The sequence below is a fragment of the Lissotriton helveticus genome, chromosome 1_1 (genome assembly GCF_964261635.1).
Source record: "Lissotriton helveticus chromosome 1_1, aLisHel1.1, whole genome shotgun sequence".
Classification (NCBI taxonomy): Eukaryota; Metazoa; Chordata; class Amphibia; order Caudata; family Salamandridae; genus Lissotriton; species Lissotriton helveticus.
This window is the reverse complement of record NC_136057.1, coordinates 1,865,442,823-1,865,462,506: the sequence shown is the minus strand read 5'-3', so window position 1 is coordinate 1,865,462,506 and position 19,684 is coordinate 1,865,442,823. Positions and strand designations below refer to the sequence as shown.

The 19,684-nt window shown below is 46.0% G+C and overlaps 1 protein-coding gene across 5 annotated transcripts in view; it reads right to left on the bottom strand.

Annotated features, from left to right (window-relative positions):
* Positions 1 to 19,684, bottom strand: part of RABGAP1L (RAB GTPase activating protein 1 like) — a 1,373,174-nt gene that overhangs the window by 72,645 nt on the left and 1,280,845 nt on the right. For 4 of the 5 annotated variants that reach the window (XM_078641752.1, XM_078641767.1, XM_078641773.1 and 1 more), the window contains one exon: positions 15,503 to 15,595. In XM_078641752.1, the coding sequence (XP_078497878.1) occupies positions 15,503 to 15,595 (93 nt within the window). Of the gene's footprint in view, positions 1 to 3,120; positions 3,540 to 15,502; positions 15,596 to 19,684 lie in introns of those variants that run through there. The other variant, XM_078641759.1, reaches the window with a different exon arrangement.

Here is a 19,684-nt window from a genome sequence, read left to right as displayed (position 1 = left end):
ATGATGAGATTGGTGAACAACCTTTACAACGAAACTATTACAATGCACTACCATTACAATGTGGTCATTACAACGCAAACCATTACAACGCATTGCGCTAGGGGGTGCTCTAGGATAGGGAATACGTTTAATTTACTATCCAACACCTTCCCTAGTGTCCACGGGGACTGGAGTTGGAATAGTAAATTAAACTATTCACTATCCAGCACCCCAAAGCGCTATGTGTTGTAATGGATTGCGATGTAAAAACCGCGTTGTAAAGGCAGGCGTTGTAATAGCCTGCGTTGTAACGTCATACATCCGATGAGATTTGATGCACCTCTCCCATCCTTGACTGCATGGGAAAGCACAGCCCGGGCATCCTCCGGGACTTATGGCAGCACTTGCGCAATCATCTCCCAAAGGAAGTGGGAGAAATGGCCCAATAAGCCTGCAGTATTCACAGACTGCAATGCCAGGCTGGAGAAAGAAAACAACATCTTACCAAAAAAGCCCAACCTCTGCTACAGGAGCCCCTGTGCTAGGCTTGGACCATGTACCTAGCTGCAAGTATGTAAGTGCTTCATTAAAGGTAGAAGGGGTTTTGGAAGTGGACGCCCCAGGTTGAAACACTTCCTTCAAGAGATTAGACCTGACCTGCACTGAGGGCAGCTCTAGTCCAAGGAACTCAGCTGTCCTTTTAACCACCATGGCATAGGATGACCCCTCCTCCGTAGACACTGTTGCTGGAGAGAGCATGCCAGTATCTGGAGAAGTGTCCAGTCCACTGGCTTCTGTAAGTTCCCCATATCAGTCCAAAGGCTCTGCAGAGTCTTCCTGGTGTTCCAGAGTGTCCACAGACCCCTCCCATTCCTCTCCTGAGCCCAGCAAATCTTCAAAATGCTCAGGCGACAATATTGAACCCGTGGGTTCAATGGGCACTAGAATCGACATTGAGCGATGTTGTTCTGTCTCCGTGTCGTTGGGGATGAGGATGGGGCTGGCGCCCTCGATGGGCACCGGTGGTGCCGCCGCAGGCACCAACTTCAGGTCCGGCACCGGCAGAGGTCGCGTTGGCACAACCGGTGTCGACCTGGATCCGGATCCATGAGGCCCCACCGTGGCCGGAGCCGATGGCGTTGAACTCAATGGGGCACCTTCCAACTCTGCAGGGCCGAGGGCTCACCAGCAGATTTGTCCTGCTCAAATAAGCGGCGCATGGCCATGTAAAATTATTTTCTTTTAGCGTGGGTCGCTCCGTCTCCTGGAAAGGGAGGGAGGCGCAAAGTCGGCCCAGGCTCCGGCTCCGCAGAACTGTGCCTATCGCATAGGTGCTCATTACCTCTCTCATCGACGGACGACAGCCGAGGTGAAGATGAAGTCCTCTTGGACTTCTTTTTCTTATGCCTCTTCATCAAGTGTCCCGAAGACCTCGAGTGGGAGGAAGAGGACTTAGGGCTCTGGGAGCGGTCCTGCGACCACCTCTTCATTGATCGGGACCGGGACCTCAGCGGAGTCTTGCGCAACAGTGTTGACTGCCAGGCCAGGAGGAGATTCATCACCCACTCCTCAAGGCCTCCTGAGCCTTGGCCCGACAGTTCGAGCACGACTTTGAGTTGTGGTCGCGTTCGAGACACCAAAGGCAAATGAGATGGGGATCGGTTACCAATATCATGCGGTGGCAGGCACCGTACGGCTTGAAACCGGTCTTCCTCAAAGACATTCCTCGCACACGAAGTGGAAAAAATCTCAGAATTCGACAAAAATCAAGAAAACACCTGTCAAAAAGCAACAGAGGGGCAGCTCTTCCCGGATCGGTGCTTAACTGGCATGGAAAGAAAAGAACTACGTCCGCACGCCTGGGTGGCGCCTATATAGGCACCGCAACGCCCTAACCTACGCTACCGACACCTTCACGCGGAGCCGAATGAAGTCATTCGACGGCACACGCAAGGAGTATTGCTCAGCAAAAGTTTCCCGATTTAGCCTGATGCCTGGGAAATTCAAAGGTAAAGAATCTGCAGCTAGAAGTCTCTATCAGATTGTATAATTTGATTTTATTGTTGCAAAATCACAATACTTTGTCTAGGATGTTTAGGCTTAAAACCTCTCCTGCAGAGAACCGTTGTCTTTCTTCTGCATTTATCAGCCCAGGTTTCCATAATTGCCCCATAAGTGTATATTTGTGATCTTCTGGTTGGTCTTGCACCCTTCGCTACATTCAGACTAATATTTCTCCTGAACTCCTAGATCTAAAGGTCCAGCTTATAGTTTCTAAACCTGTACATTTTAGTTTTTTCTTGAAAGCTTGGAATGCATGCTGCGCTTTTTAGAGTGGAAATGATATGCATAGTTAACAATCAACTGGTAATTCAATTCTCCCAATGAAGTATTCAATTGTCATTCGAGCCTGCACACCAATAAGATGAACCCAGCTCAGTGCAGTTAAAACCGCAGGTCCAAAAATCAAATGTCACTAGAAGAAACTGGGGAAGGCTTCCATAGGAGGGATGATCCTACCAAAAATTACAATCTGCAGGAACCAGGATTACAGAAGCTATGGATACAGCCCAGGCAAGTTTAAATTAACCATAGCTCGTGCAGGTTCCACCATTACTTCATCACATTTAGCAACACCCCCTTCTATCCCCATGTGGCAAAAAAATCACACTTAACTGTAATTCAACAGCCCTATATCTTTCAAGATAGTAAATTGCTTACCCTTTCTTTTGTAGAGGAGTTAGGGAAATCTACAGAAGAGTGTTCAAATTGTGACCATGACGCACTCTGAATCAACGAAAATATGTTTCACCTCAATGTCAGGGTACCGGTGTCTTCTGCCATTGACATTCAGGGGAGGGCAGGAAGTATTGATCTACAGGTTGTCCTAAAGGATGATGGGCCATTTGATTTTGTGATTTCTTTCCTGTGATCACTATTTCCGAACAGAGGAACAGATTCAAGGTGGCTTGAGCCAGCGACGAGAGAGCAATTTGGATCAGGGCTGGCTGCGGAAATCTACTCTGTAATACATGCAGTGATGCGAGGCACCAAATGAATTCACTGATAACCCTATACTCACAGTTTGAGGGCAGAAGCTCCTAACATAAACTACTCTACATAAAAAAGTTCAGTGATCCTCAGATGGTCACAATAATCACATTTATTGGTCAGTTTCAAGACAGCCACGTGGATTATGGGCAAGTTGCCTATGTTGGCACCAATCAACCACACTTGTTTGTGAATACTTCCCTGTGTCTTATGAGATATTTAAGGGTATGTCTGCATAATCACTATCATCAGGACATAGTCATGTATGCATCCCCTTTAGCTTTCACAATTGCCTGGTGGAAATGTACCCAAAGTTTTCTTTTGAAGTCAAGAAGGGCACCTACAACATTTTCCTTCTTCTAAATCCGTGGCAAGATGCATCCATGGCATGAAACAGCGTCTGATAAGTAAGGAATCATCACTTGGCACTGGCATCATGTGGAGGCCCATCTGCTGCTCTCAAGATTGTTCATGGACACCATACTGTGCTTTCTCTACAAATATATAAACTGAAAAGAGACAAAGGAGAGACGCATTCTTGAACAGGCCTACAACTGTGAATGAGGCATCTTGTTACGTTAAGAAATAGACCTTTGTGTTTCATCTTATCGTAAAAGGATTCAACCTTTTATAAAATTATTTTTAGGCTTACTAGGCAAAATATGGTTAAAAGCCACACAGTATACTACAGACGATCGCAGTACACTGCGGAGTACACTATTCCATATCATTAAGTGTCACTGGAAAGGGCTGAATATCTCAACACAGCACGGTATCAATTGGAAGGAGAGAGTACAGCTGTATATTGTAGAGTACCACGATGTATTGCTCGGCTCAGAGTATCACTGTGCAGAGGAGAAATCTTTGTACACAGTTGGAAAGAGTATATTGTGACTTGTTACACTCTGTATTTTTGGAAGCGAGAAGGCGAAGCAAGCACAGTCTAAGTAAAAGTTTCAGAAGTAAATGATAATTTCATAAATCTACACAGCAGTAAGGTAGAGAAACCACATCAATTTCCAGAAAAAGCACACCGTTTTCTCACGAGAAATTACACTCTGAACTCCTGCACATAATATAGTACCTCTGCAGCAGTGTTGAAATGACTTACCTTCTGTAACACTCTTTCGGGAGGATACTCTAACTGCAGATTCCTCACCTTTACAAAACCCTCAGTGCCAAGACTGGGTCCAGAAAATTCTTCAGCAATAGTGCTCCTTGCCAGTAGATGGCTAATATGGCTCTGTGATGACTCCGTATTACATCAGAAGTGATGGCACGGAACTGCACGTAAGTACCAACTCTGTGCCCTGAAACCCGTTTCTTGGATATTTCTCCTTGTGCACCCTAAGATGTGGAGTTTAGACAAACTGTCAGTGACAATGAGCCAATCTTTAACTTTGAACCTTGTTTTACTATCAAAGAGGGCACTTCATAGAATGAGGAGGTCGGAGGCAGTGAAGAACTACAGTTAGATAGAATATGCACCAGAAAGAATGTTATCAGAGGTAAGAAACTTGTTTTTATGATTGATATGTTTAACCACAGATTCCTCACCAATAGAACAGATACCACAGAAAACTTCTCAGAGGTGGAGGATCTAGGGAGAGGACTCAGGACAAAGTCCTATAGCACCAAGGGGTTGAAGAGACTTTCCTATCGGACCGGATTGTCAAGGCGGTCATTTTTTGTGAAAGTATTCACTGACGCCTTTGCTGCAGCCCAGCATTTAGCCAGAACAGGAACCCCTCATGCCAACTCTGTTGTAGCAGCCTTGGCCCTGGTGAGATGGGCCCTCAGGCTCTCAGCGGACTGCTTCTTAGGCAACGCACAGCAGATTTTGATGCGGAGTACTATCCATTTTGACATGGTTCCCTTTTGCACTGCCTTCCCTTTGTTCTCACCTGAAAATCCTTGAAAACAGTTGATGGTTTGCTCGGTATTCCTTTGTGCGCTTGTCGTAAAAGCTAAGCGCTCTCTTTAGGCCAAGGTAATGGAGTCTCTCTTCCTACTTCAAGGGAAGAACTCTGGCAGAGTGATCAATAGGCTAGCATGAAAGAATGTCATACATTTCAAAAGGCATGGCTTGTGTACCCAACATAACTGTATCCAGGTAAAAGGTGGTCAAGTGCACTGTACCAACCGTGCCTGCAGTTCACTTATGTGGCCTGCTGATGTGATATCAATAAGGAAGACAATTTTCAGAGTAAACATTCTCAAGGAAGAGTTGTGCATTGGCTCAAAGGGCATGCACAAAACAAATGTCAAAGCCAGATTAAGGTTTCACTAAGGCATCACAAATTGGTTGGGGTAAACTTGTGTAAAACCTTTTAAAAAACACATCACAACTGGTAATTTAAATAACAATGGTTGGTCAGGTAAATAGAAGAAGGTTGAAACAGCATACAAATAACCATTCACTGTGTCCCACTACAAGGCATTGCTGGGCTAATGAAAGAAGAAACACAAGGATAACTGAAAGTTTAGGTTATAAGGGGCTCTGAGTTCTAGGCACCACATTAAGTGACAAACTTGTTCAAGTACCCAGCACATACATTTTGTCGTAGGGCATCTGGCTTCAAGGATGACATTGACCACTTTGGTCATCAAGTAAAGCGCATTAGGCTGCTGCCACTCGTTTTTGAGGAATGGAGGTGTAAGTTGTGGAGACTTGAATGCATGACTATCTGGTTTTTCGAGACAGGAGGTCCACACAAAGTGGAAGCGTGATCAGAGGACAAACATTCAGGCCCAGGAGCATCAAGAACTACACTCTTCTAACTCAGTCGTGGGCGATGAGAAGGACTTAGATATGGTTTGACTTAATCTTTCTCAGATTTTGAGATAGGGCAGGGGTCCCTCTTTCAATTTTGGGTAGAATAAGTTGCCTAACAAGCACCTTATACAAAACTACAAAGCATAGAATTGCTGCCACTGTGCTTCCTTGTGAGTTGCAATTAGGTCTAGCCAGGGTGGGTGCCCCATTGATCGAAGTAGCTCTGCACCATTCCAGGATGGAGGAGACTTCCCTAACCCAGCAGCAACACATCTGTCGCAACTGCCAGCCCTGGATGGGGAATGGAGATCTGTCTGTCGAGGCTGAAATTGGTGTCAACCAACCATCACTGAAGATGCTTTGTAGTTTCTCGCTAGATCTGGATTGAGTTGGAGACCCAACGCCAATGCTGGGACACTGAACTTTAAGATATTACTTCAGTGCCTGCATGTACCACCTGGCGTTTGGGATGAGGAGGATGCATGAGCCCGTGATCAAGAAGCCTCAGAGCCATTCCCACAGAGAACCAAGACTAATCCCAATCCAAAATTCAGGGTATCTGGGCTCACTGTGGTGGAGGCTGGCCTTGAACTCTACTAGGTCCAAGAGTGCCCCAATAAATGGGTTGCTTTGCATGGGGCTCAGGTGTTACTTCATGATGATAGTTAATCCAATGACATCAGGAGTGGGGCTGTGATCTGGAAGTGGTCCATGACTGACTCCGGTGAGTCCTCCGGTGAGTATCACTGGCTGCGTCCCACGAGGCATGTTTGTACTGGCCTAGTAAGCAAACTGAACTGATAAATCTAAGTGTTATACCGGCAAAAGAGAATAGCTTTTTCCCAAAGACATCTGTTCTTTTTGATTGGTCTATGCTATCGAGCAATGGGTCGACTGACAGGCAAACATGAACATGACTTAGTGACTGTAGCCATGAAGGCATCAGTAAGGGCTTCATTAAATGGCAGCAGTCCCTCAGATGAAGTAGACCCAAGTTAAAGAATTTTGTCTAGCACATTTGATTGAGTCTCAGTGGTAAGCAACTGTAATTCTAGTGCCTCACCTGCACTTCTAACCAACACTGAAAACCAGGTGCTTTCATCAGCAGGTGGCCCACGTGGTGAACCTGGCTCTGTTATGGGGATGGATTTAGCCTTCTGGTGTTCTGGTAGTCCAGAGAGAGAGCATCATCTGTATATTGAGGGGAATCAATTCTTCCCCTTTGCTGTCATCATCAATGTCATGAGGGACATTGGATGCCTCTTGGATTGGGTCAGAGTGAGAGCCAACGAGCACATAGACACTCTACTGATATTGGATTCAAGGCAGATGTCTTGGATCAGAGCCAAATTGAATTACAACTGGCTGTGCTTCTGTGATCTCACAGTGAGATAATGATCAAGATCAGGTCGACGTCGGTTCGGGGTCTGAGGCTGGCATCAGGACTGGATCTCTCAGCACCAAAGGAGTCGGCCCCAGTATCAAAGTAACTGGCATGGACCTAGGTACCAGAATCACTATAGGCAGAGTAGGGGGGCAAAAGTGGGCAGAAGGCATTAGAGGCTCTTTTGTGTTAGCAACTTCTAGTTTTGTATCACAATCTGATAGCCTTCGGGGCCAAGACGACACACTATTCACATAACTTAGAGTGCATGTGGAGCCCCAGCACTGGAGGCAGACCTCTTGCATCTGTTTCCTGCAGTTTCAGCATGGCTTGAATCCTGTTCTCTCAGGTAGGGACATCGTACTCACTATGAACATTACTGGAAGATTGATGAGGGAGCAAAGTGCTAGATCTGCATTGAAGCCTGCGGAAAGGAACAGACGTTCATGCGCAGGGGTATCACTTATACACGGCTATGCTACATCCCTACTATGACAGTACAGTTTTCACTGAGCCATACGGCACCACTTCCTGGTGCGCAGGCACATTGATGAAGATTTCTCTGGATCCACTGCACCTTTTCAATGAATACTCCCTTCTTTCCCATTCATATCGCCTAGTATTAGATTACAGACAACACAGCTACTCGCACATTTGCAGCACAAAACGTGCACAGCGCTGCACTAATGAGGAAAAAATACAAAACCACACTAGATATCTTGAATGGATTTTTCTGTAAAAATATAGCGCCTAGAAGCAGGTATTTGACAGCATTTAGCGTGCTGGGTTCACAAAAACAGTTCTGTTGATTGCCACAGGGGTATAAGAATAGCCCCAGGCTGTTCTCAGCTCAAATAACAGAACGCTTAAAACATTTTGATGACTAGGCATAGTCTTATGTCGATTACATATATTTGACGGATGATGACCTTTCTGTACACTTTACAAGAGTGGATTGCATAATTCTGAGATTTGCTCACATGGGCTACAAATGTAACTTTAAAAAAATCAAAAATTGCCCACCATGGAAAGATCATAGAGGCTTAAGAGGTGAACAGCAATAACACCTTCAATTCTAATATTTTTAAATGCATTCTTCTGTCCTCTTTGGTTCAAAGTTCATGGATGCCATGACAAAGACTGTGTATTACTCAAGCTTACACTGAGAAGCTCATGGCAATGTGAGAAAGCACATCTGATTATTCTCTCATGATCAGATGTTTGATTTGAATAAGAACAAAATATGATCTAAGTCAACCTAGTTTTTATCCTGATGAAGGACACTAGAAGGTGTCTAAGGCCCAATGTTCTCTGGTAACACCTATGACTTGGAAGAGGTGAACCATCTCCTGCAACACCGGATTCATTTCTGACAGATGAAAAGCCTGACCCTACATTAGTCCAACAAATGAACTGAAGCCTGGCTTGGGATCTTCAACAGAGAATCAAGTGCTGAAAATAATATCCAGCCGCATAAAAAACTGATAAGTGCCGTAACAGTGGAGAAAGTCAACTCGACATAACGATCCCAGAGTTCATCCATGTCCAATGGCGACATGCTCGTGAATATTCTGTGGCAGCCTTGAGAGTAGAGGAAAGGGCCCTCCGCTAGTAGTTACTCATGCTGCTCCCGCTACTGAACACAATATTTTCCAATCACTATTAGGGATTGGGAGATGCACTACCCACCCGTTAGACCACAACCAACTCACCAGTGAAACTTGCTCCAAAACCTATGACAAGATAAGCAACCTGTACCTTTGCAGACAAAGCAACTGACTGAGATTGCAAGAGACTAGAATAGTCCCCTGCTATGAAGATAGAAAGATGCCTGCCAGTGAGGGTTTTGATTTGCTAGATATTTTTATTTTTGTAAGGGGGAGCTATTCCCTTTTTCGGAATACTTATGCATATGATGTTTTAATTTTTGTTGTTTTCTCTTTTGTTTGATGTTTCAGTCTTGTATGGTCTCTGTATTGCTTTCAATTGATTTTCAATGTTATATTGATCGTTTTAGGAGCCTAGTTCCTGGAACTGTGTTGCCATTGTAAGTAATAAACTAACAGGTAACCCAACTCTTTGATGACTAGAAAATATTAACATTAAAAATGATCACTCTGGGACTAGAGGCAAGGTGTCCACAGGACCAGAAACTAAGACTGTTGGCACCTCCCCAAAAAAATGACCATTCATTTGTAAGGAGTAGAACCGAGAGCGCTCGTGGTCTAGTATTAGTGTGTATGCTTCGACAACCTACCACACTTTTCTCTTGGCCCGCTTACACCTTGTAAACCATTCAATATGACTTCTTATGGTTCTCTGAGCTGGTGTGAGCTTAGGCCTATTGCAATCGGCAGCTCTTGGGATTTGCTTAAGAAGGCCTCACAGGCATTTCTTTGGCAAACTTCATGGCCTTTAAAGACGTGAAGATACGAGAAGGACTGATAAGTCCTCAAGAGTAGAAGTTACACTGAGTGACTAAGCTGACAGTGCAGCATCTGTGGTTTCGGAGAACAAAACGTTCCCGTTATTGGGCATTGAGAGTGAACGCCCTTGTCCTGAATATCTCAGACACAAGACTGTGCAATTGGCAAATTGGTAAGTCCCTGGTCAAGAAGAGCTGCAATTCTGCCTGTTTTTTTACTTCTACTTTTAAGCACATATGAGAAGTCTACTAGGTTAGTGGCAGGGAGGATGTCTACCAATATACTGATCTTGTCACTCAATAGACTGCACCTTTACACCACTACCTTGGCATCAACCCAGTTGGGTGTCAAAACATCATGCTGCCCAATGTTTTTTCCATATGCCATCCCAATTCTTGCCTGCCTTGTCGAAGGATTCGAAGTGGGAGATGGTCCTTCCTGGCCATCATCAGTGGGGGCAGAAACATCCAATGGTTGGGCATGAGACTGTGTTGAAATCAGGCAAGCGCCTTTCTGCAGACCTCTTTGCCTTGTCTTGACTATTCACAGTTGGTGGTGGGGTGAAGCTTTTTCCAGTGATTTCAAGCGGTCTATAAAACTGCTGGATTCATGACCAAGATACTTGCGTAGGGTGCAATGCTTTACACACTAGAGTAAAAGCCTCCCTTCCTACACGAACAAGGATCATCAAGGGCTTGGAAGTATTGCGTTCCACAGAGTGGATTCTTTATTCAGATCTGGAGTCTGGGCAGGACTCGAGGTGGGTGAGAATAAGCATTAATCTAAGGGAGTAATCTGCGTAGACGGTGCACATGCGGACTCACCCTGAGGGACTGGTGTTTCAGATGAAGAAACTGTCTCAGAGGCTTTAAAGGGTCAGTCGAGTGAACTGTATGGTATAGTATTGGGGCATTTGTATACCCCTTCTTACCCCTTGTAATTTCATACTCCCTTCATTCCGATTCTCAGTGTGTCCTGTGCACCCTTTTGGAAGAATGTGGTTGGGAGAGAATTGTATATAGTATGTTCTATGTGACAGTTGTTGATTGAGGCAGGTGAGTTTTGCACACAGAAGCATAACATGGTGCATTGTAAACCGCAGTGCACATGCATGAAGGGTTGCGCAAAGAATAACAGCATGCGCAAACGTACAAAGATGATACTGTAAATCTGAGAACATAACTAGACATCCTCAAAGGGACATTCTGGAATCCTTAGTATTCCCCACTCTGATGGAGAATTGCAGAAAGAGAACGAGATTCCACCAACATGCCCCCGCCACCCTCCAAATGGCTCGTTTAATAGACAACAACCAGCCCTCGGGAAACTAGAGATGTGTGGGGGCGGACCCTCTCAAAACAAAAGAAGCCTAAAAACATCAGCAGAAGTGACTTAGGAACCTCCTAGGATGCAATGTCTAGACAGACAGCCCCTTGAGGAGTGAAAAAGAAGCCTTCAGCGGAGGCCTGCGATGCTGGCACAGGGGGCTGAGCCCGGGGGAAAACATTACCACCTGCGCCACAGCACGGCAGCACAGGCCGAGGAGTGCTCAGTAGGGCTTTTGTGTATTTGGGGAGGTTGGAGAAGAATTACATTCCCGAAAGAGATCTTGCTATGATATATTGGTGTAGGGTCGAAAACACAATTATCACAAAGTAAGCTTTAATTTCTACCGGAAAGTTGAAATAAAGGAAACATTCGGGTTTGAACGAGCAAATGCGATGGGAGTGGGACTACGACGAGGAGTCAGGCACGTGCACAGAGCGAGCACTGGCCACGCACTTCTTAACTGAAGCTATGAGGGTTGTGAGAAGCGGTTTTCCGTGCTACCACTAGGTGGCAGTACTCGCAGCCATAGCTGGACTTATCACGGTACGACAGCACGTTAAGGAGCAACATCAGTGACTCGCGACTGAATGGGAATTAATTAAACACCACAAGTTCCGGTGTTGCCTGTTCAAGTGACGTCGGTGAAAATGACATGTTGTGGGTCTGTGTGTGCGCCTCTACGCTCTGTAAGAATGTGTGTTCTGGTGATGATAACCCTTTGCTGCCAATACCCCCGTAGTACACGCTGCTATGCAAGCCGCTGCTTAGCTATCCTGCTTGCAAAGTATTCTGGGCCTGGTCTAAACGTGTGTTGCTGCTGCTGCAGGACCATTTCTGCATTGAGACTACATCTGGTAGCTCCCACATGCAGCCACGACAAAATGGGCCAATGGGTGCTGGATTAAAAAATGCGTCCTTGTTACTAGAGAAGGAGCACCAAAATATAATCTTGCCTAGGGTTCCAAAAATCCATACACATGGGCTGTACAGTGGCTTCCTGTCTCGGGTGGCAGGCACATCATGCCTACTGGCTGCACTGTGCAGCCTCAATCTGGTGGGTACCTGCTTTGCGCTTTCCATTAAACTGCCACGACTGGTTAAGGGTGTCCCATATGGCATGGGGCCATTTAGCAGCAATATGGGGGTCCTGCCGCAGAGCCGGCTTCAAAGGTGGGTGAGAGGGGTATAAGAGACCTGAGCCCGATTCTTTCACTACACAACAAAATGTCTGACGAAAGATGGGCAAGGCCATAGATGATCTATAAGCGTCGATCAGTACTTGAGCAACGTCCCCAAATGTACTCCTGTAGAATGTTTTAGTCAAAAAACACCTAGTAAACAATTATTTCAATTTGTCTTACCGTTTTCTCTAATAACCATGTTTTTAAAACTGTTTGCTTATCACACTCTAGACATAAGAGCAGTCATCGAAAGAAATGTGAATAATAAGCTTACAATACACAGCTTTCGTGGTACTCTGTCAGTCCAATTTTTTTCAGGTATGCCCGTTTTTCAACCTCGCCATGAATTATTGGGGACCGCATGTCGGGTTACCATCCCCACTTTCCACATGCAACTAATAGAGCACTTACCGTTTACATTGATTACAGAACACCGATTGTTGCACACAGACCCACGGGGATATAAGGTTCAGGATACAATTGTAGAAACAATGTAAAAACATAACGCAAAGTACAAATATGATACTGAGAATTGTTTTTTTGACAATGTTGTGTATATTCTTCTAAACAGCCATTTGAAGCCTCTGACGAAGGGCAGAAAGCCCGAAATGCATTGGGCCAAATGGCATTGGATATCGAGAACGATAAGATGTGAATATAACATAAAAAAAATTTGAAAATAATAATCGAAGAAAAAATATGAAGAAAAAATACGAGTCATATTCAAAATAGAAAGAACTTTATTGACAAATTGAAATAATTGTTTACGAGGTGTTTTTTTACTAAAACATTCTACAGGAGTGCATTTGGGGACGTTGCTCAAGTACTGATCGACGCTTATAGATGATTCACTCACCTCTACTCAGGAGGTTCACCAAATAGCACTCAAATACGAGAGTCCAACAGATCGACCTATTACAATACTAAGGAGTGCGACGGTTCTACCAAAATCCAAGGCCATAGATGCCCATGCCAGGTGGGCCCTATGTGTGGGCAACCAGTTCTTCAGTACCAGATTTGTGCCAATAATCCCGGAAGCCAACGTGCATTTGGCTAAAAAGTCAGAACTGGCTGAGGCCATTGGGCATCTCTCTTGATCCCAATCGGTGGCACCCACGTGTAAATTGCAGGGTTAGAGTATTCTCCCACATCCATCTCCTAACACCACCGGTCATCAGGCCACGCTAGAGAGGCTCCCATTTAAAGGCAGGAGTCCACTGGCAGCATGCAGCCAGGAGGGTTTGGAGAAAAGGGAACTTTCCTGGCACTTGCTGCATTTCTAGCCTTAATCTCAGTCCCATTACATAATAATAATAATGATTTGTGACTTATAATGCGCACAGCTACCCCGAAGGGTTACCCAGCGCAGGAAAGCCGCCGACTGAATATCCGAGAACGATGACTTAGAATAGCCACGTCTTCAGATTTTTTCGAAAGGTGAGTAATGAAGGACTTGCGGTGTCTAAGAGCGTCCAGCAGAGAATTCCACAATTTTGGAGCTAGGAGGGCGAAGGAACGGCCTCTCATGTGGGTTAGACGAAACCTTGTTACAGTACACAAAGCTGAACTCGAGTATCCCAAGGACCGGGGAGGCTGGTAAGGAACTACCAGTCCCTGGATGTAACGTGGCGCCACTGCCTAGCCAAATGTGTCCTTCAGCTCGTCACACAACGCTTACAACTCAATGCGGTTGGAAACCTTAAGCCAGTGTAGTTCCCGAAACAAGTGAGAAACAGAGGCATATTTAGGTAAATGAAGGAGAATCCTAGCAGCAGCATTTTGAACAATCTGCAAACGAAGGACAGAGGTCTTCTCCGCACCCAGGCACAGTAAATATCCATAAAGCAATCTGGATATGACTAGAGCCTGAATTACAGTCCTGTGAACCGAGGAGACCAATATTTGTATAGTGGTTACTATCGGAAAAACCTATAAACTGTTGTAAGCCCAGCAACAAATCAATCAAATCGATCATACTCCTAGTACAACCAGGTGACTGGCCTATCTGCATAATTTGCTGAGTGCAACAGGTAGAAGAAATGGCCGGAGCACCGCACTATTTGTGTACACTGCTTAGTGTCAGTAAACACACAAGCGCTTTAATCCGTAAACTATTCAACTTCTATATGGACTTAGTGTCGATAAACACTGGTTGCAAGCCCTGCACTTCCTGCATAATGTAAAGCATTCAGATACTCATGCTTTACCTTTGCATTGCATCCATCAGGTCCTTAGTGTCGATAGATGAAAGCTAAATGCGGTATCTACACAAAAACACATATGGGCCTTGATTGCACCATTACCATCTTTTGCTTAGTGTAGAGGAACACCGAGGGTGACTATAAGCACTGCACTACTTCTCTCAAGTGGTGAGTGCAGGCTGACTCGAAGCACTAGATTATACACAATGTGCTTAAGGCAGGCTCACTAATCGAAAGGAAACAATGCTACATCCAAGCACTTCTGGTCAGGTGAGATGTTGTGACGTCATTCTCAGGACGTGGCCACAGTGCCCTCAACTGGCACCTTAGACGACCCATTCAAACGGCACCAAAATGTTTGTTTTTTACATGTAAATCTTTCCCCTCGAATTTGGCGCCACACATGACATGGCATCCATGAAGTTTGACCAGAGTATGGAACTCCTTCTCTCCAAACCTATGCATCACCACCTCGAGGGTGATCTTTAAATCTGAGATGCAAGTTCTTCTCTTTCAAAGCCATTTTAGCTGACCCCCCCCCCCTCCCCCACTCTGCACTGATTGGCACCTTGAGGCTGAATTCTCTATCTCGATTGTCCTAGACTCTAACTTGTACCTGGCACCAGTCCACATCCTGTTACCCAATTTTTATGACTACTGAAATGTATAATTTATTCCATACTCTAGTGTTTGTGCGTTATTTAAATGTACCAGCATCTTTGGTTAATGTAATTCTGTGCCTTATGTAAGGTTCTATTTCAGTACTCTAATGTTCTTGGCTTCTTTAAATGTTTCAGCTTCTTGGATTATGTCATCTTGTGCCATATTTAATGCTCTATTCTTATTGTACAGTCTGTAGAACCGTTGTGTAATGTTCGTTCTAAATAAAAATGCACAGAGTAAATAAATAAATAAGCGTCCACCTAGTTTGCTTATGTGCCATGCCCGCCCCTCCTGGTGGTGCCAGGTGGCCGCAGACTCACTTCAGCTGGTAACAGGAGAGAACAGGAATCAGCAGGACTAGCAGTAGAAGCAGGGGGTGCGGTGCACTGGTGACCCGGAAAGCCTAAAGCTGAGATCTCCAGGGCTATGCAGCTGTGTTTTGCTACTGAAGGTCACCAGATGCTTGCGGCTCTGGAGCTACGAAGGAGGCGGGCAGAGAGCCATGGCCCTACCTTGTATCGGTCGATGGGGTCCTCCTGCTGCAGCTGGCTCTCTCGCATCGCCAGGTAGTCCTTCTCATACTTCTTCAGCCGTTTGGTGGGCACCTGGAGTAAGGACAAGCCCCAATGTTAGAACAAAGCTTCAAGTTGAGTCAGCCATTTTAAAGACAGATCCATGACTCTCCCCTTCTTATGAACTGCCTGCGGTATGGGACAGTGCAGGTCACAGGACAGCACATGCAGGGTCAACCCAACAACAGTTCACACAGCTTCCCATCACGTCACAACCAGTACACAACACTGTTATTTGACCTCTCCTAACCACCTGATGGTACTTTGTGATGCTAAAGCAGGTCAGCAGTTCCGCCCCCCTGCTCCCCCTTCAGAAGACTGGGATCCTGGCTCTTCATCAGTGCAGAGACCCTTCTCTTCCCTTCCTCACACTGCCAGTGGATACCAGTGCACTCCAGTTCAACTACAAATTACTTACTTTTGGCACTTAACCCTCTGAGGGCACTCACGGGAAGTACTAAATGATTACTCTAGGTGGTTGTAGAGGGTGGAACTCAGATACCTTATGATAATTGAAACCTGTCAATAAACTATACGTCCAGGCAGAGCTATCTTTAATAAAACATTTTTTTTAAAAAGCAAATTTGTTTTGTCTTGTGGATTTACCAATGCAGACCTATTGGCTTTGCCAATGATTGTTGCTGGTGCTCCAACGCATCAGCAAAAAAAAAAAAAAGACTAAATAATGATGCACAAGCTTGCATGCAGGAGGCCTTATGTGGCATGATGCCACAGGTCGCCGTGTACACGCATCACCACATATGCACACTCATTTGTCATGATGTGGCGCTATTTGTTTTTACATTTCTAGGCTCCAACATGGCGGATGGCAATTTCAGATCGAAATTTTGACCAAATACAAGCGAAAACAGAAGGATATGAGTCACAGTCTCTGTCTGTCTGTCTGTCTGTCTGTCTGTGTGTCTCTCTCTCTCTCTCTCTCTCTCTCTCTCTCTCTCTCTCTCTCTCTCTCTCTCTCTCTCTCTCTCTCTCTCTCTCTCTCTCTCTCTCTCTCTCTCTCTCTCTCTCTCTCTCTCTCTCTCTCTCTCTCTCTCTCTCTCTCTCTCTCTCTATATATATATATATATATATATATATATATATATATATATATATATATATATATATATATCCATGTTAGGAAGGCGTGGGGATAAGGGCAGGAAGGGGTGGGGAGAGAAGGAGGAGTGGATGGGGATAAGGGGAACTAAAACAGCTGCTGAGCGGCAGGAGCAGAAAGGAGAGCTTTAAACAATTAAGTAAAAAGAAGTTCGACCATGAAGGGAGGCGGAAGCCAAGTAAAGGCTGTGGGGGTGAGGGGGGCAATACGGGGAACACAGAAGGGAGATTTGAGGCAGGAAGCAGCACACAAGAGAGAGATAGAAAGCATGTGCTCGCCTACGGAGTTGGTGGGGATTTTCGGTTGGCGGAAGCATCCACTGGGTCACTAGTCTGAACTAGTGAACTGGGCTTTAGTGTAAGACCCATAACAACTTCAAACCGTGATATCTCCAGAATCATAACCGTGGGTCAAACAGTTCTGGAAAAAAGAGTACCAGTCTAAGCCAAAGGGATACTGCCATAAAACCTGGTGAAGATTAAAAACAAGAAGACTGTTTCTCTTGTGGTGTTGGAATGGGACAATATGGACTTCTGTGTAAAAAAAAAAAAAAAAAAAGACTGTATGGTGCATTTAGGGACGACGCAGGCTCACGACACCCGCAATTATGGGAATGTTATTCACTCTGAAGGTTATCAGCCTTCTTGCTGTTGCATAAATCTAAGTGCTGAAGTGTAAGGTTCTTGTGGCTCCAGGAGGGTACACTTCGTTGACACGCTATCCACTCGGGCTATATAGGTCTACTTTACCACCCCCCGTGGTCACGGGCCTGCTTAGCTCTGCCCATGAAACAATAAAGCTACTGCTTCTATCAGGACAATGCACAACAGTTGGGATTCTTCAGATCCAAGGCGCGAATGTAACCGGAAGGGGAAATGAAGGCACACCATGGTCTGCTCCTGCAAAGGTCTCTTTCTGCAGATGCACAAGTTACTACTTGTGTAACGATATATCTGTAAGAGACATTAGTTAGTGATAGATTTCTTACCTTAGAATATCCCCAGGTGTCAGACTGGATCCGGAAAGTTTTGCTAGCAGTACCTCTCCGCGTCAGTAGGTGTCGTCGTGCGGCTCCGCGTCCGTCGCTGGCATCGTAAGCACCGAGATGACGGCACGGAGACTACTTTCCGCGCCAGGAACGCATAGCCATGCAAGAAACTGACCACTGGTGCTTAAGAAACTAGGGCCCTTAAAAAAGGGATGTCCTTAACCCTAGAATTCAGTTCGCAGACGGGGAGGATGGGTAGGCCGGTAAGGAATCTATCACTAACTAAGGTCTCTTACAGATATATCGTTACGCAAGTAGTAACTTGTGCATCTGAAAGAGACACGTTAGTGATAGACTCCTTACCTTAGAATAGATACCCAGTGATGGGTCTGCGAACAAGATCACACCAGAAAGTCACGGAGAACAGAACGGCCAAAGAAGCTGTCTCTCAGAACTTGGCTGTTAAGGCAATAATGCTTGGTAACGGTATGCAACGAGGACCACGTAGCTGCCTGACAGATGTCCGCAAAGGGACTCCCTGTCCCAGAGCAGTAGTGGCCACTGTCGCCCGAGTGTAATGGGCACGCAGCCCCACAGGAGGCTCCTTCTTAGCCAAGGAGTAACAGGCTTTGATGCAGAGAAGGACCCACTGAGAGATGGTCCGCTTGTGCACGGCCCGACCGTTCTTGGCGCCCACGTAGCCAACAAAGAATTGGTCATCAACCCAGGACTGTTGTGTGTGCTTCAGGTAGAACTAGAACACATGTTTTGGGTCCAGACGGTGCAGCCTCTCTACCTCTTTTGAAGGATGCGGAGGCCGAAAGAAGGTGGGCAAAGTGATGGTCTGCCCGATGTGGAAAGGCATGACAACCTTTGGCAAGAAAGAAAGACGGGTCCTTACAACCACCTTGTCTGGAAGAACAGAAAGGAAAGGAGGTTTAGAAGAAAGAACCTGGAGCTCACTCACTCTTCTGGCAGAGGTGATAGCAACAAGGAAAGCAGTCTTTAAGGTAAGAAGACGTAAAGGACAGTTGTGAAGCGGCTCAAAGGGAGCGCACATCAGAAAGGTCAAGGCGTGGTTTAAGTCCCATTGAGGCATGACGAATGGCACGGGAGGAAACGTGTGCGTAATGGGTTTCAGAAAACGGGTAACAACTGGGGACGTAAAAAGAGAAGGCTGATCTGGAAGCCGTAGAAAGGCGGAGATGGCCGAAAAGTAAACTTTGATAGTGCCCAGAGCAGAGCCCTGCTGGGCCAAAGAAAGAAGGAACAGAAGGACTTCCGAAAGAGGGGCAGAGATGGGATCCACAGATTTAGCTGTGCACCATGCCACAAACTTGTTCCACCGGCAGGCGTATACCGATTTAGTGGAGGGACGCCTGGTTGCCAGAATGACATCACATACTTCGGGAGGAAGATCGAAAGCCTTCAACTGTCGCCGCTCAATCTCCACGCATAGATGTGGAGGCTGGACAGGCTCGGGTGGAGGACCATCCACTGCTGCTGTGACAGAAGATCCTCCCGAAGAGGCAGTCGGATCGGGGGATCGATCAACATGCTGAGTAGCTCGGGATACCAGTATCTTCGTGCCCAATCCGGAGCCACAAGGATGACTTGGGCCCGGTCGCGCCGAATCTTGTTCAAGACTCTAGGCAGAAGTGGTATAGGCGGAAAGGCGTACAATAGACCGCAAATCCACTCGCGACGAAAAGTGTCGCCTAGCGGGTGCCGCCTTGGAAATTCCAAAGCGCAGAACTGATGACATTGCACGTTCTCTTCGGTGGCGAATAGATCTAACCAAGGCTCTCCCTACTGCTGAAAGAGACCTTGCACCACGTCCAAGTTCAGACGCCATTCGTGATCCATCAAGCACCGGCGGCTGAGTTCATCCGCCCTGGCGTACAGAGAACCTTCCAGGTGTTGAACCACCAAGGTAATGCCTTGATGTTCCAGCCATGTCCAGAAGTGCAGAGCCTCCTGACATAGGGTCCAGGACCCCACCCCACCCTGTTTG